Source organism: Bradysia coprophila, chromosome IV, assembly GCF_014529535.1.
Source record: "Bradysia coprophila strain Holo2 chromosome IV, BU_Bcop_v1, whole genome shotgun sequence".
Classification (NCBI taxonomy): domain Eukaryota; kingdom Metazoa; phylum Arthropoda; class Insecta; order Diptera; family Sciaridae; genus Bradysia; species Bradysia coprophila.
Window position 1 is genome coordinate 15,218,643 of NC_050738.1, and position 16,281 is coordinate 15,234,923.

General features: G+C 36.2%; 2 protein-coding genes and 1 non-coding gene across 3 annotated transcripts; all 3 read right to left on the reverse strand.

Annotated features, from left to right (window-relative positions):
• Positions 1-132: 132 nt before the first annotated feature.
• LOC119066058 lies at positions 133-12,082 on the reverse strand. Its single transcript, XM_037168283.1, has 2 exons — positions 5,998-12,082; positions 133-146 (listed from the first exon to the last, which is right to left on the reverse strand). Exons 1-2 carry the CDS (start codon positions 12,080-12,082, stop codon positions 133-135), a joined length of 6,099 nt encoding a protein of 2,032 aa, XP_037024178.1.
• On the reverse strand, positions 1,855-1,926 carry Trnaw-cca. The gene has a single exon. It is a non-coding gene; the product is annotated as a tRNA-Trp (tRNA).
• Positions 12,083-14,487: 2,405 nt separating the features above from the next.
• LOC119086051 lies at positions 14,488-16,275 on the reverse strand. The gene is made up of 5 exons (XM_037196625.1): positions 16,259-16,275; positions 15,796-15,986; positions 15,438-15,735; positions 14,748-15,374; positions 14,488-14,692 (listed from the first exon to the last, which is right to left on the reverse strand). Exons 3-4 carry the CDS (start codon positions 15,558-15,560, stop codon positions 14,928-14,930), a joined length of 570 nt encoding a protein of 189 aa, XP_037052520.1. The 5' UTR covers positions 15,561-15,735; positions 15,796-15,986; positions 16,259-16,275; the 3' UTR covers positions 14,488-14,692; positions 14,748-14,927.
• Positions 16,276-16,281: the final 6 nt, after the last annotated feature.

The window sequence follows — 16,281 nt, forward strand, 5'->3', positions numbered from 1 at the left end:
CTTTCATACTCAATAAATTTTTTTGTCTTAATTTCAAACTTTTATTCCAAAAACGAAACAGTGGAAAGAAACAGTCATGATTAAAATATGTTAAGTGGGTTGATACCAATGAAACGCACGCACAATAGTAAATCAGACGATGGCACCTAAAAAATAATTGTTTTGTTAATTATATGGATTTCGAAGGAATAGATTATGGCTATCAATCGTTTAGTGTGTGTTTATTACGTAGGTGGTTTCAGGGAGTATAAACATAGTATATAGTATATAGTATATAAATCGAATTGACCTCAACACTAGCTGCAACTTGACGCAAACGGATTCAATATATGTGCAACATAACAAAACTAAATTCACCTGAAAGCAGGCATCCGTACGGAACTGCGCATTTGCATTGCCCTCAGTATATATATTTTAAGTATAGCGTACCAATGCACGTGCGTCAACTTGTATACTACTGACCGTTCGCGCTCACCTATACGCTCCTGAATAAAATGTTGCAATACTCTCTCTAGCAAACAAACTCTCAGCTCTCTGTGTCAAATTCACACCTTATTTCTTTGTATTCTACAAACACTATTCTACATTTTGACTGACTACGCTGCAAAGTACATGTAAATTCTAAAGGCTACTTGATTCTTTCACCACCTTAATAGGAGAATGATGTTTAGACACTAAGAAGAAATGTAATTGAGTTTTCCCATATGTTATTACTATTACATTCTGTCATAACATTACTGCTGTCACTGCGCTTATTTTCATGTGAACCAACTATATATGGTGACATTTTGTTCTGTAATGACAAATGTGAAGTTGGTTCACATGAAAATAAGCCGTAGAGAATGAAGTACGATGAAAAAATGTGGCGCCTCTACTGGCCAACCCACTTGTCCCATAAAAGCAGTTTGCTACTTCATTCTTTCACCACCTTAATAAAAGTAGTTTGGTTGCTAGAGAGGGTATTGAATGTTGTCATATCATTTTAACGGGTCACTTACGTTGGAAAAATGACAATAGATTCTAACAGACCCAATGCGCAGCTCCCGAGAACGCACTTCAAGCATGAGTGGTACTCTAAAGAGAATACTGAAATGGAACAAAGAAACATAAAACTCAGTGACATATTTCTGGCCAAGACATTCTTTAAATCGATTTTTTACCATGATGGCTCATTTTTGGCCAAATGAAGAAAAATGTAGATCTGGTTCTGTTCTACATTTTTCTTCATTTGACCAAAAATGAGCCATCACATCATGGTAAAAAATCGATTTAAAGAATGTGTTGGCCAGAAATATACACACTGAATTTTGAAAACCAACACATTTTCTGTTTCTGTGTTTTACTTGAGTTTCTGATTTCTCCATATAAAAATACATGCAAAATTCACAAAAAACCAGTAAACCACGAAACAGAAAATGTGTCGGTTTTCAAAATTCCGCGAGTGTATGTCACTAAGTTTTATGATTCACTGTAAAAAAAAAATCATGCAAGATACAAGACAACTTTCATTCGGAGCATTTTTGCTTGAAGTGCGTTGGCGAGAGCCAAAATAGCATTCAAAGATTGTAGAAAATCCAAATTAACGTTAAAATGAAGGTATTTGTATACTAAATGATAAATAAAAGTAGAAAAATGAGACCTTTCAGTCAAAATTTTATCTTCAAATTAATTTTTCATCATGCTCAATTTTCAATTTCAATTTTCTAAAAAATGTAGCAGATGGCATTTAATGCCTCTTTTAAAAACGAGCAAAGCTACCATATTCAAAACAAGGAAATTTAATTCCATAAACTATAAGTTTTCTTATCAAAATCTATGTATAAACAAGGTGCCATGTCAATAACAAAAAATCAATGACCCCGACGTGAATTGAACACGCAACCTTCTGATCTGGAGTCAGACGCGCTACCATTGCGCCACGGAGTCACGTAGCACTGATTCCATTGAGTAATACGAAAATAGCCGTTTCACTCAATTGACGTATTGCGATAATACTAATTTCTTGCGCTTATCTGAACGCTTTCGAATAAGCAATATTATCGAAGACTACAGCAGTTATCACATATGAAGAGGAAACTACATTATTATTTTGATGATAATTTTAGATTTGCATTCTCTTTAGAAAAAGTACGACCATCGTTTGGTGTTAAAACGTGTTAGATTTCAGTAAAAATGTTTGTGGTGATGTAACATCAGTCCGAGAAAACTCAATATTTCACGAAAATTTACACATTTTGAGTTTTCACGGAGTTAAGTTACATCACCACAAACATTAAAATTTTTACTGAAAGCTAACACATTTTAACACCAAACGATTATATTATCGTACTTTTTCCAAAAAAGTTGCGAGTCCAAAGTTATCATCAAAATAATAATAATTTTCCCTCCAAATGTAGGCATCAATTTAGCCATGTGTAGATTCCTCTTAAATAATCAGTAACTTAGGTTGGCATATTCGTTGCAATATAAAATTGTTTCGGTCAACAGTGAGTGTATAAAACCACGACAGAGTAAAGTTAAATCAGGATTTAACGCTGATTTGACCTGAATAATGTAGTAGCCCTTTATTTTTTGGGAATACAATTTTTCAATTTATGTCGTGATAAAACACCTGGTCAACAATACTGACTGAAGCTCCTGAAACTATATTAAGTAATCAAAAAATATGATTAAATATTGTTGGATTGGAAGGTTGATCTAGTAGGTCAATGATCTACAGAATTCACTTAAATTTAGCCACCAAAATATTTGTTCAATAAATTTTAGAATTATATAGTCAACCGAATTCCTATCAAAATTTGCTTTAGCTGGTCCACTTATACAAGTACACTGCTCTTATTCGTAAATTCGACCTCATCTGTAGGACTCTTTGGAAATTTTAATAAAAAAATCTTAAATTCTATGTGTCGATTTCCAAATATTTGGAACCCTCGGTGGGATTCTTAAAATTCGTTTTATTAAGGGCTCTTTCACAAAGTACGCACGCTTTTTTTTAAATATTTTTTGACCCTCCCCTCCCCCCATGCACGCAAAAATGTATGGACAGTTTTTTTTAAATATATGAAGCGCACGCTTTTGTCTGACCCCCCCTTCCCCCTTATGAGCGTACGTACTTTGTGAATGAGCCCTAATAAATAAATTTCAGAAATTATTTGCTAAAACGTCAATATGATTAGAAACTAACTCTACCAAGAAACGTTTGAGAAGTTGTAATCGTCGTTTAGCACTAAAAAAACCCTTGTTATTTATCCCTCCAAATGTTAGTGCCACATATACCAGTAGACCGAAGAATTAGTTATTTATGCAATCGAGGTGCAAAGTAGTTTATTAGGCTCTAGGTGTGTCTAGGTGCGGCCTTGTGTGTCATAATAGACATAGTGAGCCTAATGAAATACTTTGTATCGAGTTGCATACAACGTTTTATTCCACAGAGGCATCTGTTTAACCCGTAGGAGCTTTTTCCTACGGTTATCCTTTTATCGAATAAAAAGACTAAGATGTTTTATTTTAATTATAAACTTTACTTTATTAACTGATTCTTTCACAAGAACTCTCCTGTTTGACTACCGTTCAAACTCTCCTGTTTGAATACTTCTCAAACTCTCCTGTTTGACTACTTCTCAAACTCTGATCTTATCTATTGAATGGATACAGTATTTATACTAATTCTAAACAAAGAACTTATTGTTATAATTACAACCACTTATAATTATCGTGGGAAGTATTTTAACGCTTGATTCACATAGTAATAAAGCAATGCACCGGATGTGACGTTCATCCTTTTCCATAATTTGGTTAATACATTTATTCCAAAAAGTATTTGGAATAAATGTTTCCAAGAAAGACAATTTATTATAAACATTTCCTAGAAATGAATACCATAAATCATTTAACATCTTTTTACCACATATTTCGCTTAATGCATCTCATATTACACGTTAATGATTGCAATGTTTACATTCGCGCATATAATTGTTCATAATGTCGCGTATATGATTCAAGTATAACAATTCTATCGACTGAACTGTTAATGCATTGCGCATGCGCGAGCATGAAGATGCGCGCGCATATTGTAATTATTATATGTGATCTAATTGAATAGAAATTTTACATAATTTTATATCATTATCATTGCAAGCATTAACATACTCCCGACCGTTGAATATTTAATTCAACAAATAAGTTCTAGGATTTATTCTAGGATTACAATAATATGTAAGAATTAACTTGCTCCTGACCGTTGCGTATTCTATTTCCACTCAAATTTTCAATTTTTTAGCATGAAAAATTTAAATAGGCAAGTACACACAATGGAAAAATCATAAGCTGCCTTTCAAGTAATTAATACATACGTATACAATGCAATGAAAACAACAAAAGTTTCCTTAAGAAATGCACACACATGCACACAGTTAGTAGTTAATTCAAAAAATAAAATTTAGGTCAGTTATCCATAACATACATATGACTATGCACTAAAAGTGACATTTAATGATTCGTCTTTTGGAATTTTCTCTATATTAGTCACTGGAACTGTTTCTATTGTGAAACTTTGCTGTTTTCTTACTTTGAGCATCCAGTAAATAAATAGACTAATGAAAACAATAAGCAAAATTACAATAACATATACCATTGTGTAGTGGTGAATGTCATGGACGCTGATAGTAGGGAATGTCTGCATTTGTTGTTTCTGATTGTGAATTGCCTTTTCCAATATCGCCATCTGTTCGTCCAATTGCATTGTTTCATGTGTAGGTTCGTTTGATGAATTGGGTTTTATTTCGATGAGAATATCGGAAATATTTAGCTTAGGGATGACAATATGAAGTTCTCCGTAATCAACATCATTTTCCGACGTAATTTCGTAGTTCGCTGCTTGTAGTACACATTGAGGATCTAATTGAACAATGCCCGCTCCTTCCGCGTAACACGTTGTCGCTTTATTACCACATATGATATTGAAGGTTGTCCTGGTTTTTGTTGTAAACAAGAACGTATTTGGCGTATGCAGCTTAGACCATATTTGATCTCCAAGCACTGGAATTAATGCACATCTTGGAGAAATAGCCTTTGTCGTGTGGGTAAATATAGCCATTTCACATTCCGCTGAACCATTGTAGATATTATACAGCATATGTTTTTGCTCGCATATAATAATGTTGTCAACAAACGCCTTGCATGCTGCATTCTCATTATGAGAAATCATATAATATTTGTCTTGACGATTATTAATGCAAATATATTGCGCCGTTGTGTGGATAATGCGCATTGCATTTTTGTCATTTCGAAAAGGAACTGGTATTATATGGTGCATGTCATAAAATTCTCTTTCAATCAATGGAATTGTTAATTTTATGATGAGATTTCGTTTGCACATGCTTACTTCCGCATTCATTATGCTATACAAATGTACCAAATTAGTTTGTACATCATTTCCAGGTATCATCAAATTTCTTTTGATTTCGCCTGACATTTTTTCCAAATGTTGCATCAACTGTTGTGGGGTAATCAGTATGGTTGAAATATGTCCATGACGAACTTGAGTAATTACGTCAATAATAGCATTAATTCTTTCGCGATGGTTTTCAATTAGCGACAAGGCTTGAATTGATAGTGAATCAAAATGCGAATTTTCTATTGTAACGTTCCTTAATTCCAACACTTCGTTGTGAACTAATGTGTATTGCTTTGACACATTCACTTCATCACGCTTGATTATATTTTGTGTTATGTCTTGAATTGTTGTCTGATCAGCAATTAACTTCATTGCATTTTGATAAGTTCCGTTCAAATATTCGACTTGCTTCTGGATCAATTCACTGTCATCATGGTCCATAACTCCAGTAGTTAGTTTCAAAGCACTTCCGAAAATATTTACCCAGCCTCGTTTGCTTCGTTTATTCACTTTTTCTGATAGTGATAATTGTATATCACTATTGGACCCAGCCCGCCGTTTTCTCATCCTGCGCTGATGAGAAAACTGTCTAATCAACTCACTTTGTTCTTCCAATATTTTCACTTGCTGTCGAAATTGCTTTCGTGTGATATTGCAAAGCTTCGGGGGTTTTATCTTGCTGCAAATGGTGTCCAACTGGTCCAACATAGTTGTTATTTCGGATGCCTGTGACCATAGTTGATCTAGACTGAGTACGCATATGATGTTCCATTTATCATGAGTTAAAGCCATTCTGCCCACTGGTTCGAAATACAGTCCTGGATTATGATCGAATGATTTGTATTGGCACTGTTCAGCCTTTGCTCTGCCAAGGAAAGCGAGAAAGACGAATGCTACAGTTGCCACTGAACATATTGTGGTTTTGATTTTTGATCTGGTTCTTCGCGCAATCGGCTCGTCTGGCTGCTTGACGATTACTGGAGGCTCCCGACCATTTGACACTCTCAATAATTTGCCTTGTGGTTTAGCGATTGCAGAAACTTCCTCAATAGTAGTCTCTGCATTAGCAACTTCTATTTCGGGAGACTGCTCAGTTGTTTCCTTAGATTCCTCGATGACGCTAGGTTGAGCTGGATTTTGTATGTGCTGGCTTGAGGAAGCTAACGTATCTGGCTCGTCATTAACCTCAATTGGCAATGGACAAATACGATGTATTGCTCTTCGTACCAAATGGGTTGAAGCGGTCATGTTTGCTATTCGTTTTTTGTTGGTAGCTATGTCCGGAATTCTGACCACACTGGTTATTAATTCGACAACTCGTACTTTACCATTTTCATCACAAAAAACCTTTGTGACTCTGCCCATTCGCCATTTTAATGGAGCCATGTTATCTTCTTTTAAGATGACTAATGTTCCAACTTTAATGTTGTTGCATTCCTGCCTCCATTTGGCCTTGCTTTGTAATTCCGCCAAGTATTCCGTGGACCATCGCCGCCAAAATTCCTTTCGCATTTCCATCATTTTGTACCAAATTTTTGTTTTGGGACCATTTGAGATGTTTCGGTCCTCTAGACCTGTCAGTGGTCCTCCAATTAAGAAATGCCCAGCTGTTAATGGCTGTAAATCGTCGGGATTGTTGGACATCGGTGTTAACGGCCTGGAATTCAGAATTGCTTCAATTTCGGCTGTGATTGTTCCCAGTTGATCATAAGTGAGTCTGGCAGAATGTAAAATTTTTCGCAAATGCCACTTAGCTGATTTGACAGCAGCTTCTGCTAATCCGTTAAAATGTGGACTTCTTGCCGGACAAAATTTCCATTCAATTTGATGATCCTGACAATATTCGTACAATTTTTTCTGGTTTTCTGTGTCCGAAAACACATTTTTTAGCTCCATCAGCTGGTTATGAGTTCCTTTGAAGTTAGTAGCATTGTCTGACACGATTGCGTTTGGTAATCCCCTTCGTGCGACAAATCGTTTCAAACAACAAATGAACCCGTCTATGGACAAGTCTATTGCGGCTTCCATATGAACTGCTTTTGTCGTGAAGCACACAAAGATGCAAATATATCCTTTAGTTACTCGTTTTCCACGAATGGTGCTATGAATTTCAACCGGTCCTGCGAAATCTACGCTTACGTTGTAGAACGCTCGTGCTATAGTTGTCCTAGATTTAGGCAGATCTCCCATGATTTGCTCCATCATTTTTGGCTTCGATTTTACACAGAGGACACAATTTTTCACGACCTCTTGCGCCAATTGCTTGCCTTGCTCTGGCCAGTATTTTTGCATAGCTATCGCTAAGAGTGCTTGTGGTCCGGCGTGCATATTTTCACGATGTAGCTGCTCCAATATTAATCTTGTCACATAATGTTTCCTTGGTAGTAATACTGGATGTCGCTGATCGAATGAAATTTCGGCTGTTCGTAATCTTCCACCGACTCGTATTAGACCGTCTGCGTCTAAGATTGGTGAAAAGTTAGAAAATCGACTTTTCAAATGTTTTCCTTTGCTTAGCAAATCCAATTCTTCAGCAAAACAGGTTTTTTGGACGTGTTTGAGTATTACGCGCATCGCTGCTTTTAATTCCGTTATCGACAATGTTTCATTTGATTGCTCTCGTTCGCCATTGTTTTTTCTCAGCATTCTCAGCGCGTACGCCACAATTCGTTGAAGGACTCGAATAGAATTTCTATGATTGATCCTGTCTATGAAATTGGCTTCTGGTACTGAAGCTGTTAGCACCGTTTTAATTTGCTTTTCTTCAGTGATTTCTCTGATGAATGAGGCTTTCATTTCTGGCCAATCTTCTTTTTCTTGTTTTAAGAACTCTGGTCCTTCCCACCATAGCTTGGATTCCAACAGTTTTTCAGGTGTCATTCCACGTGACACTAAATCTGCTGGGTTAGACTTCGTATTGATATATCTCCAATTTTCCGGCTGAGTTTTCCTTTTTATTTCAGCTACTCTGTTGGCGACAAATGTGCGGTAGGTTCCATCTGATAACACCCATGATAAGACAACTTCCGAGTCCGTCCAGTAAGTAGTGCTAGATATATTTAGTTGCAACGTTTGCTCAACCTTTTTTGCTAATTCCACGTTTAGTAGCGCTGCACATAATTCCAGCCTTGGCAATGTTGTTTGCACTATCGGGGCAACTCTGCTTTTAGAACAGACCAAGCTGACTAGCCGTTCTCCGTCTGAATTTACCGACCGTAGATAAGCAACACTTCCATATGCTTCTTCACTTGCGTCCGAGAATAAATGCAGTTGTATATCTGACGGATTATCCACCAATATGCGCCTGGGTAGTTTCACCTTATTTAACTTTTTTAGTTGGTTTCGATACTGCTCCCATTTGCTATTCATGTGCATTGGTACTGCTGCATCCCATTGCAATTTTAATTTGCATATCTCTTGCAAGAATATTTTTGCCATCACGACTACCGGATTTACGAAGCCAAGTGGGTCAAATAATTGCGATAGTTCCGATAAGACTGTCCGCTTTGTGACTTTGTTATGCTCTTTTGGAACGTACGAAAGCATAAAAATGTCGTCTTTGGGAATCCATTTTACTCCCAATGCCTTCGTTTCTGTTTTTTCTGCATTGATCTCCAGGCTTACTTCTCGCTTCTTTGCTGGTATTGTTTTCAATAACATTGGATGATTGGAGCACCATTTATGTAGTTCAAAATGTCCACTTTTGCACATCTGTATTAATTGCTCTTGTAGCACTAGCGCTTGTTCCACATTTTCGGCTCCAGTCATAACATCGTCAACGTTAAAATCTGATTTTGCTATTTCTGCGGCTTCAGGATAGACGTTCTTGTGCTCTTCTGCCAATGTTTGAAGTGCTTTTATTGCCAAATAAGAAGAACATGTTAGCCCATATGTCAATGTTTTTAGTTTATAAAATCCCAATGGTTGGTCTGGTTGTTCTCGCCAGATAATCATCTGCCATTTTTGGTGACTTTCAGTCACTTCTACTTGGCGATACATTTTTGTAATGTCCGCTGAAAACACTATCGCGTGTTTTCTGAAACGAACTAATATGGAAAATAAGTCGTCTTGAAGCATTGGACCATTAGCCAGTATTTCATTCAGTGAAATATTCGTTGTAGTTTTTGCCGATCCATCGAAAACTACTCTAAATTTCATTGTGCTGCTGGATGGGTTCCTAACGGCATGATGAGGTATGAAATAATTCTCATCAGTTATATTTTCCAACTGTACTCGTTCCATGTGCCCAAGGTTTTCGTATTCTCGTAGAAAAGTAACGTATTCCTCTTTTAGCTCCGGATCCTTTTGGAATCGTCTTTCCAAGAACAGGAATCGCCTTATGGCCATATTTTTCGAGTTGCCCAGCATTGATGGTTCTTTTATGAATTGCAAATTCACAATAAATTTTCCATTGTCACTATCTCTCATAGTAGTTTTGTCGAAATATTCCTCACAATTTACTTCGCGATCAGTCATTGGTTTCTTGACCTTGTAGCGTTCTTCCAATTGCCAGAATTTTTCAATTTGTTTCTCGAGCTGAGTTTCATTTACCATTCCCACGAAAGCTTCCTGCTGTTGTAGGCCCAGCACTTTTCCAGTTACTACCCAACCGAACACCGTATTTTGCAAATCTGGTAAGGATTTTCCAATCTCGATTTGTCCAATGGAAATTAGTTTGAAGAAAAGCTCTCCACCAATGATGATGTCAATTGCTGCTGGTATGTTGAATTTAGGGTCAGCTAAGTTGATATTTTTTGGAATTTTCCATCTGCTTGTGTTTACTTCGTTCAATGGTTGACACGTGCTGACCTCCTTTAGGACGAACGCTTCTAGATTCGCCTCGAATCCAGATGCCATTGATTTAATAACAAAACTTGCTCGTTTTGTTGATTCCACCTGCGATGATCCTACTCCATTAATTTTCAAGCTTGATTGGCTTGATTTTGCTTTAATTTTGTTGCATAACTTCTGTGTTATGATATTTATTTGGGAACCAGAGTCCAATAATGCTCTGGCTTGACACGGTTGTCCATTTGACCCAATGACGTTAATTATTGCGGTTGCCAAGAACACATGATCAAGATGCTCATTTTTAGTTGTTGTTCCCAATAATGACGTAGCCATTTTCTCCGAATGCATTAGAGTGTGGTGTTTCCTGCTGCACTTGGTACAACTATTTTTGTTTTTACAGTCTCGTGTGTCGTGCCCTTTCACTAGACAATTCCAGCACATCTTCCAATTCCTCAATTTTTCCACTTTGCCTTTTAGGTTTAGTGCAGCAAATACTGGACATTTCGATATGTAGTGGGGTTCTTTGCAATCACATTTCTTGTTGGCATTAAAGATGTTCGGGGACGTGCTTGGAGTGGCGACCAATGACGTTTTTTGGTTAGGTGTGTCCTGGCTTTTAAATTCCCGGAAACTTATTTTCTTTGCAGGCTTCTTGTTGCCTTTCTCTTCGTTTGAAGATTCCACCGTTAAAATGCTGATACGTTGCTTCAAAAATTCCAGTAATTCTTTGTAACCACGCAATTTGGGTGGACCATCAATTTTGTTTTGGAAATGACCCATAGTTATGCTGTCGATTCTTTCTTCTACTATGTAGTAGAACAACATGTCAGTATCCTCATTCCAAGGTATTCCCATGTTGGAGATCAATGAAATGGATTCACTGATTTCATCTGTGATGTTTTTCATTGATTCGACGACGTATCTTTCCATTTTTGGCCCAGACTTTAGTTTTCTCATTAGCTGCACCATTATCAAGTGACAATTTTCATATCTGTCATTGAGCGTTTTCCAAGCGATAGCGTAACTGGCATTTTCTATTGGTAACGCTGAAAGTAATCTTAAAGGTTCACCTTTTAATTGCCCTTTCAAGTATGCCAATTTTTCGCAGTCATCCAATTGCTGCTGCCCGCCAATCATACGTTGGAATAACTCCTTGAATGATTTATATTTGACGTATTCCCCGGAAAATAGAGGAACATTTAACTTCGGTAATTTCGCCGATGATTGCCAGTTAGCTGGATTGGAAGGTTTCGAGGCTTCGTACTTCTCAATAATTCTTGTCATTTCATCTGTCATATCGAAGAAATCGTGTATGTTACAGCTTGGACTGCTAATTATGTCGCACTGCACTTCTATAATTCTCGAATAGCTTTTAATGATATTTGCCAACGTTCTGGCTTGATCAATATCATTTTCGCTTTCCGCTTTATGCACTGCAATTATGTAATCATTGAGCCGCTGCATTAATAACCCCATTCTGGTTGAGGTAGTATCAGTCGCATTGCTGATATCTTTAGGATTTTCGTTTGCATGCTTAAACAAATTATCCAGGTTTACATGGTCTCCAGTTTTGCCGGTTTTTTGCTCTGGATTTGCTTCTTGTAAATCATGGATTGTTTTTTGCATCAATGCCTTATACTCAGTGAAATACTTTATCGTTTCGTCGTAGTAGTTGGCCTTGAAGTATTGATGTTCGCTGTCCAACAACGCAGTTCTGCACAAAAATTCATTATTATTGTTGAACTCGTTCCGAAGTTCTTCAGCTTCATTAATCAATTGCTTTACATATTCGTAATTTTTCCTCTCAATAGGTAACGAATTGTAGCTTGTTAATTTAGATCGAACCTTGGTTCCGATCGATTTTTGCGCCGTAAGCGCTGCGTCTACTTTAGACATTTTAATTTGACCTTATGTCGATTCCCGGGATTATTTTATTTATTTTAACGCACCGCGTTTTTATTTTTTTTAATATTTATGACACACCGTGTCGAGTTGTAGTTTGCAAGGCTACTTTCTTTTCTAGTGGGTCTCAGTACTATTTCTATTATAGCTTGGACTCTCACGTTCTGTGACAAACTATGTCAATACGTAGTTTCCAATACTACTGTATTTATTTTAACGCGCCGCGTTATTTTTTAGTTAAGAATTCCCACTTTTACTTTAACAGCCAGTGCCGTTTGTGGATTTTGAATTCAACTTTTTATTTTTTGCAACACACCGTGTCACTTTATTTTTCCTTTAACAGATCGTGCTGTTTGTGGATTAACATAAGCTTTTATTTTTTATAACACACCGCGTTACTTGTTTTTTATTTCAACACACCGTGTTGATTTAAGTGCACTTTTTGCGTAATACCCTTTGTATTACACTTTTATTGTTCAATAAATCAACGGCTGCAGTCCGCGATTTATTTTCCTTCGTTATATGTTCAATTCTTTCTGATACATTTAACTTTTAATTTTTACTCGCGCTCATTTCAAGCGTTCGGGGTCACCAATGTTTAACCCGTAGGAGCTTTTTCCTACGGTTATCCTTTTATCGAATAAAAAGACTAAGATGTTTTATTTTAATTATAAACTTTACTTTATTAACTGATTCTTTCACAAGAACTCTCCTGTTTGACTACCGTTCAAACTCTCCTGTTTGAATACTTCTCAAACTCTCCTGTTTGACTACTTCTCAAACTCTGATCTTATCTATTGAATGGATACAGTATTTATACTAATTCTAAACAAAGAACTTATTGTTATAATTACAACCACTTATAATTATCGTGGGAAGTATTTTAACGCTTGATTCACATAGTAATAAAGCAATGCACCGGATGTGACGTTCATCCTTTTCCATAATTTGGTTAATACATTTATTCCAAAAAAGTATTTGGAATAAATGTTTCCAAGAAAGACAATTTATTATAAACATTTCCTAGAAATGAATACCATAAATCATTTAACATCTTTTTACCACATATTTCGCTTAATGCATCTCATATTACACGTTAATGATTGCAATGTTTACATTCGCGCATATAATTGTTCATAATGTCGCGTATATGATTCAAGTATAACAATTCTATCGACTGAACTGTTAATGCATTGCGCATGCGCGAGCATGAAGATGCGCGCGCATATTGTAATTATTATATGTGATCTAATTGAATAGAAATTTTACATAATTTTATATCATTATCATTGCAAGCATTAACAGCATCTAAAGCTTGAAAATTTTGTAAATTATGATGCTGAGTGGCATAATAAATTTTGTAAGATTCTAAATCTCACTCTCTTAAATTCTTTAAATAAAAAATGATTTTTTTTATGATTCAATTTTAAACACTTATCAGAGGATTATTTTCCGGCCCAGTAACGCAGTTTTTGTTTTTGAATATTTTAGGTTTAAAGTTGAAAATATGTGCATACGAAACGTAAGATTTGAGAAACATAATAAATATAAGAGTTCATTCAGACTGGGTTAAATGACAGTACGAACAGATTTCACCCCATTCGATTATAAATCTTTTAATTCCTCAGGTGGTATTTCGGTTAATGATGGAAAGCCGATGTCGAGGTCACTAATCCCACTAGTGTCAATTTTGAATCTAAGGTGACGGTTTAATATAGTCAATTTCACAACGAATCTGCGTTGACCACGGGAAAAATTTGAAAATTTAATTTTCTCGAGTGACTTGTGGCACTTGCTATGCTCTGCCCACAAACAACAGCCTCGAAATGAAATTTCCAACTTTTGTTCCCTACGTTAACATCGTAAATTAAAATTTTTCTCGTGTCATCCTTGCATACTAAAAAAAATATCGAAAATACTATCTCCGTATCACTTCGGAGAAATTGATAAATAGATATCTTTGTTGCATTAATGCAATTTTATGCCAAAATTATCTACTTAAGGTATTATATCTAAAATAAAAAGGCTTTAGATGCCTTACTAGGCCTCGTGATATACATTTAATCTTTGCTTTCTTTGCAAAATTGATGTTATGATGGTATCTGTATGGTGTTTGTATAACTTTCTCTTTCGTCTACATACCTTGGACTTCCATTTGCAAATGAAAGTCTTCGTTAAAATTGTACTACTGTTATATAACACGGGATAAAAAGATGAAAAGAAGAGTTTTCGTGTGATCCAAGGCGAAGCCGAAGGCGAGATGGATTTTATATGCGTCAAAAGAAGTGCTTAAAACATGAAAAGCACGGTTTTCGACGCATGTACCGTGCAAATGACTATAGTTGCAGTATAACCTTCTCCATTCGAACTCTGAGAATTTTTTTTTAAAAACAATGTTCATGCGGTATATCACCAGTATATTATCGGATTCTTTACTTCATTTGTGTTAGCATAAATACTATTATAATAAAACCACATTGGCCATACCAGTGCTCTTATTTTGTGGCGTTGCAAACGTTAACTAATGACGTGACCGGCCTAGGTTGACTTTTATTTTCTAAAAGCTGGTTTAGTTAAACAATGTTCTGGATATTTTCTCCGATACTGCAATTTACAATTTTAGCACAAATCTCTCAATTTAAGGCCAACAAAAACCTACCATTTTATCATCAATATTCTTATATGGTTGAACGGGTGGCAATGATGGCATACCAGGTGTTTCACTCAAGCTTCTTACAAGCATATCGGACCGACGCGCCTATAAGACATTGAATGAGTGTAACAATTCATTTCGGTTTCCTCTAGTTCTGAAGAAATACTTCTTTGTCGTCGTCCTTATTTATAGACGGCGAAGAACATGGACTTTTTGAAGCTTTGTCTGGACCTGCATTAATCGATGTTCGTTGCGATGCTGCTGTGGTGGTGTGGCTGCTGTTGTCTGATTACTTTGTACGGGAGAATCAATGTCCAATGACTTAAGAACGGGCTGTATGATTGATGGTATGGTGTTTGTCTTTTTAACTGTGTTAGCCTTCATTGTGCCCTTATTCCTAATTGGAACATTAGGAACTGGTTTAGTCGGAGAAGTTACGTTTTTATTGTTATCGTCCAGTTTCTTGTTGGTGAATTCATCGTCATCTTTCCGTTTAATTTTAAATTTGAAATGCAGCTCACCGTTCCAGACAAAATTTTTTAACGTGTTGTGTGTGAGTACAGCACATTTTTCAGTTTCAATTAATTTTTGAATATTTTCGCAATCACTGTAGCAAGTGGACACAAATTTTATCTGAAATATAGGAATTTAAAAATTTAGTTGGGCCAGGGGAGATCGTTGTGGTTAGCAATAAACCTTTTGAAACGTGCATAACTTCGATATGATCTCGAAATCAATCAAAAATAGTCCAGCATCCTTTTTCGTTCCCAGCAAATAGATTAGGAAATTGATGACCTTCTTTGTCGAATCGCTATACATGTAGTAAACGAAATGTTTGCCGTGCCCATTAACTATGTTAATGGTTTGCCAAGATTCAGTTGGATTGAACACGACAGACGATTTCTGGAAATATTGAAAATTGGCACCTAACGACTCGCCATGGATGGTATTTAAATGTAATGCTAGGTCTATTTGCCGTCCGGTCCAATCACATCTATAAATCGAATTGAACAAGTTAAAGAAAATCGGTTTTCGGTCTTCTGCTGTTACTTACGTCCAAATACCAAACCCTTCGCCCAAACATTTATACGGTCGAAATTCGCACTCCGTTTTGTGATTCGCCAATTCATCAGAAGTTATTTGCAATGTACAACCGAACGCGTGGTATGGACATGGTTTAGTTTCGTATTTGACTAGTAGATTTATGGGATTGGTCTGTTGATTATTTACGATCAGTTTCTTGCACTAAAAATTGAAATTTCGATTTAGTTCTCCAATATATTTGTCCAACCAAAAATGTTAAAGCAACGCTAACTGAATGACCTAAAATTAAATTTAATTTTAGAACGGCCCATCAAACCGCAGTGGCTTGTTTTCCGCAGTGGCTTGTGTTGACTGATATGTTATATGAAAATTAATCAGTCGTACACACTCGCATGTGTATGAATCGAGACCCTCCCCAAGCTCTTTTCAATGATATCTAACACACAACTGTTGTCTCTACTAATTAAATTTACCTTGCACAATTTCTTAAATTCAA

Coding starts and splice junctions, on each gene's coding strand:
- LOC119086051 (XM_037196625.1), bottom strand. CDS start 15,560: ATGTATAGCGATTCGACAAAGAAGGTCATCAATTTCCTAATCTATTTG. Junction 15,375..15,437: donor AGTTATGCACGTTTCAAAAG/GTTTATTGCTAA, acceptor CCTATATTTCAG/ATAAAATTTGTGTCCACTTG.
- LOC119066058 (XM_037168283.1), bottom strand. CDS start 12,082: ATGTCTAAAGTAGACGCAGCGCTTACGGCGCAAAAATCGATCGGAACC.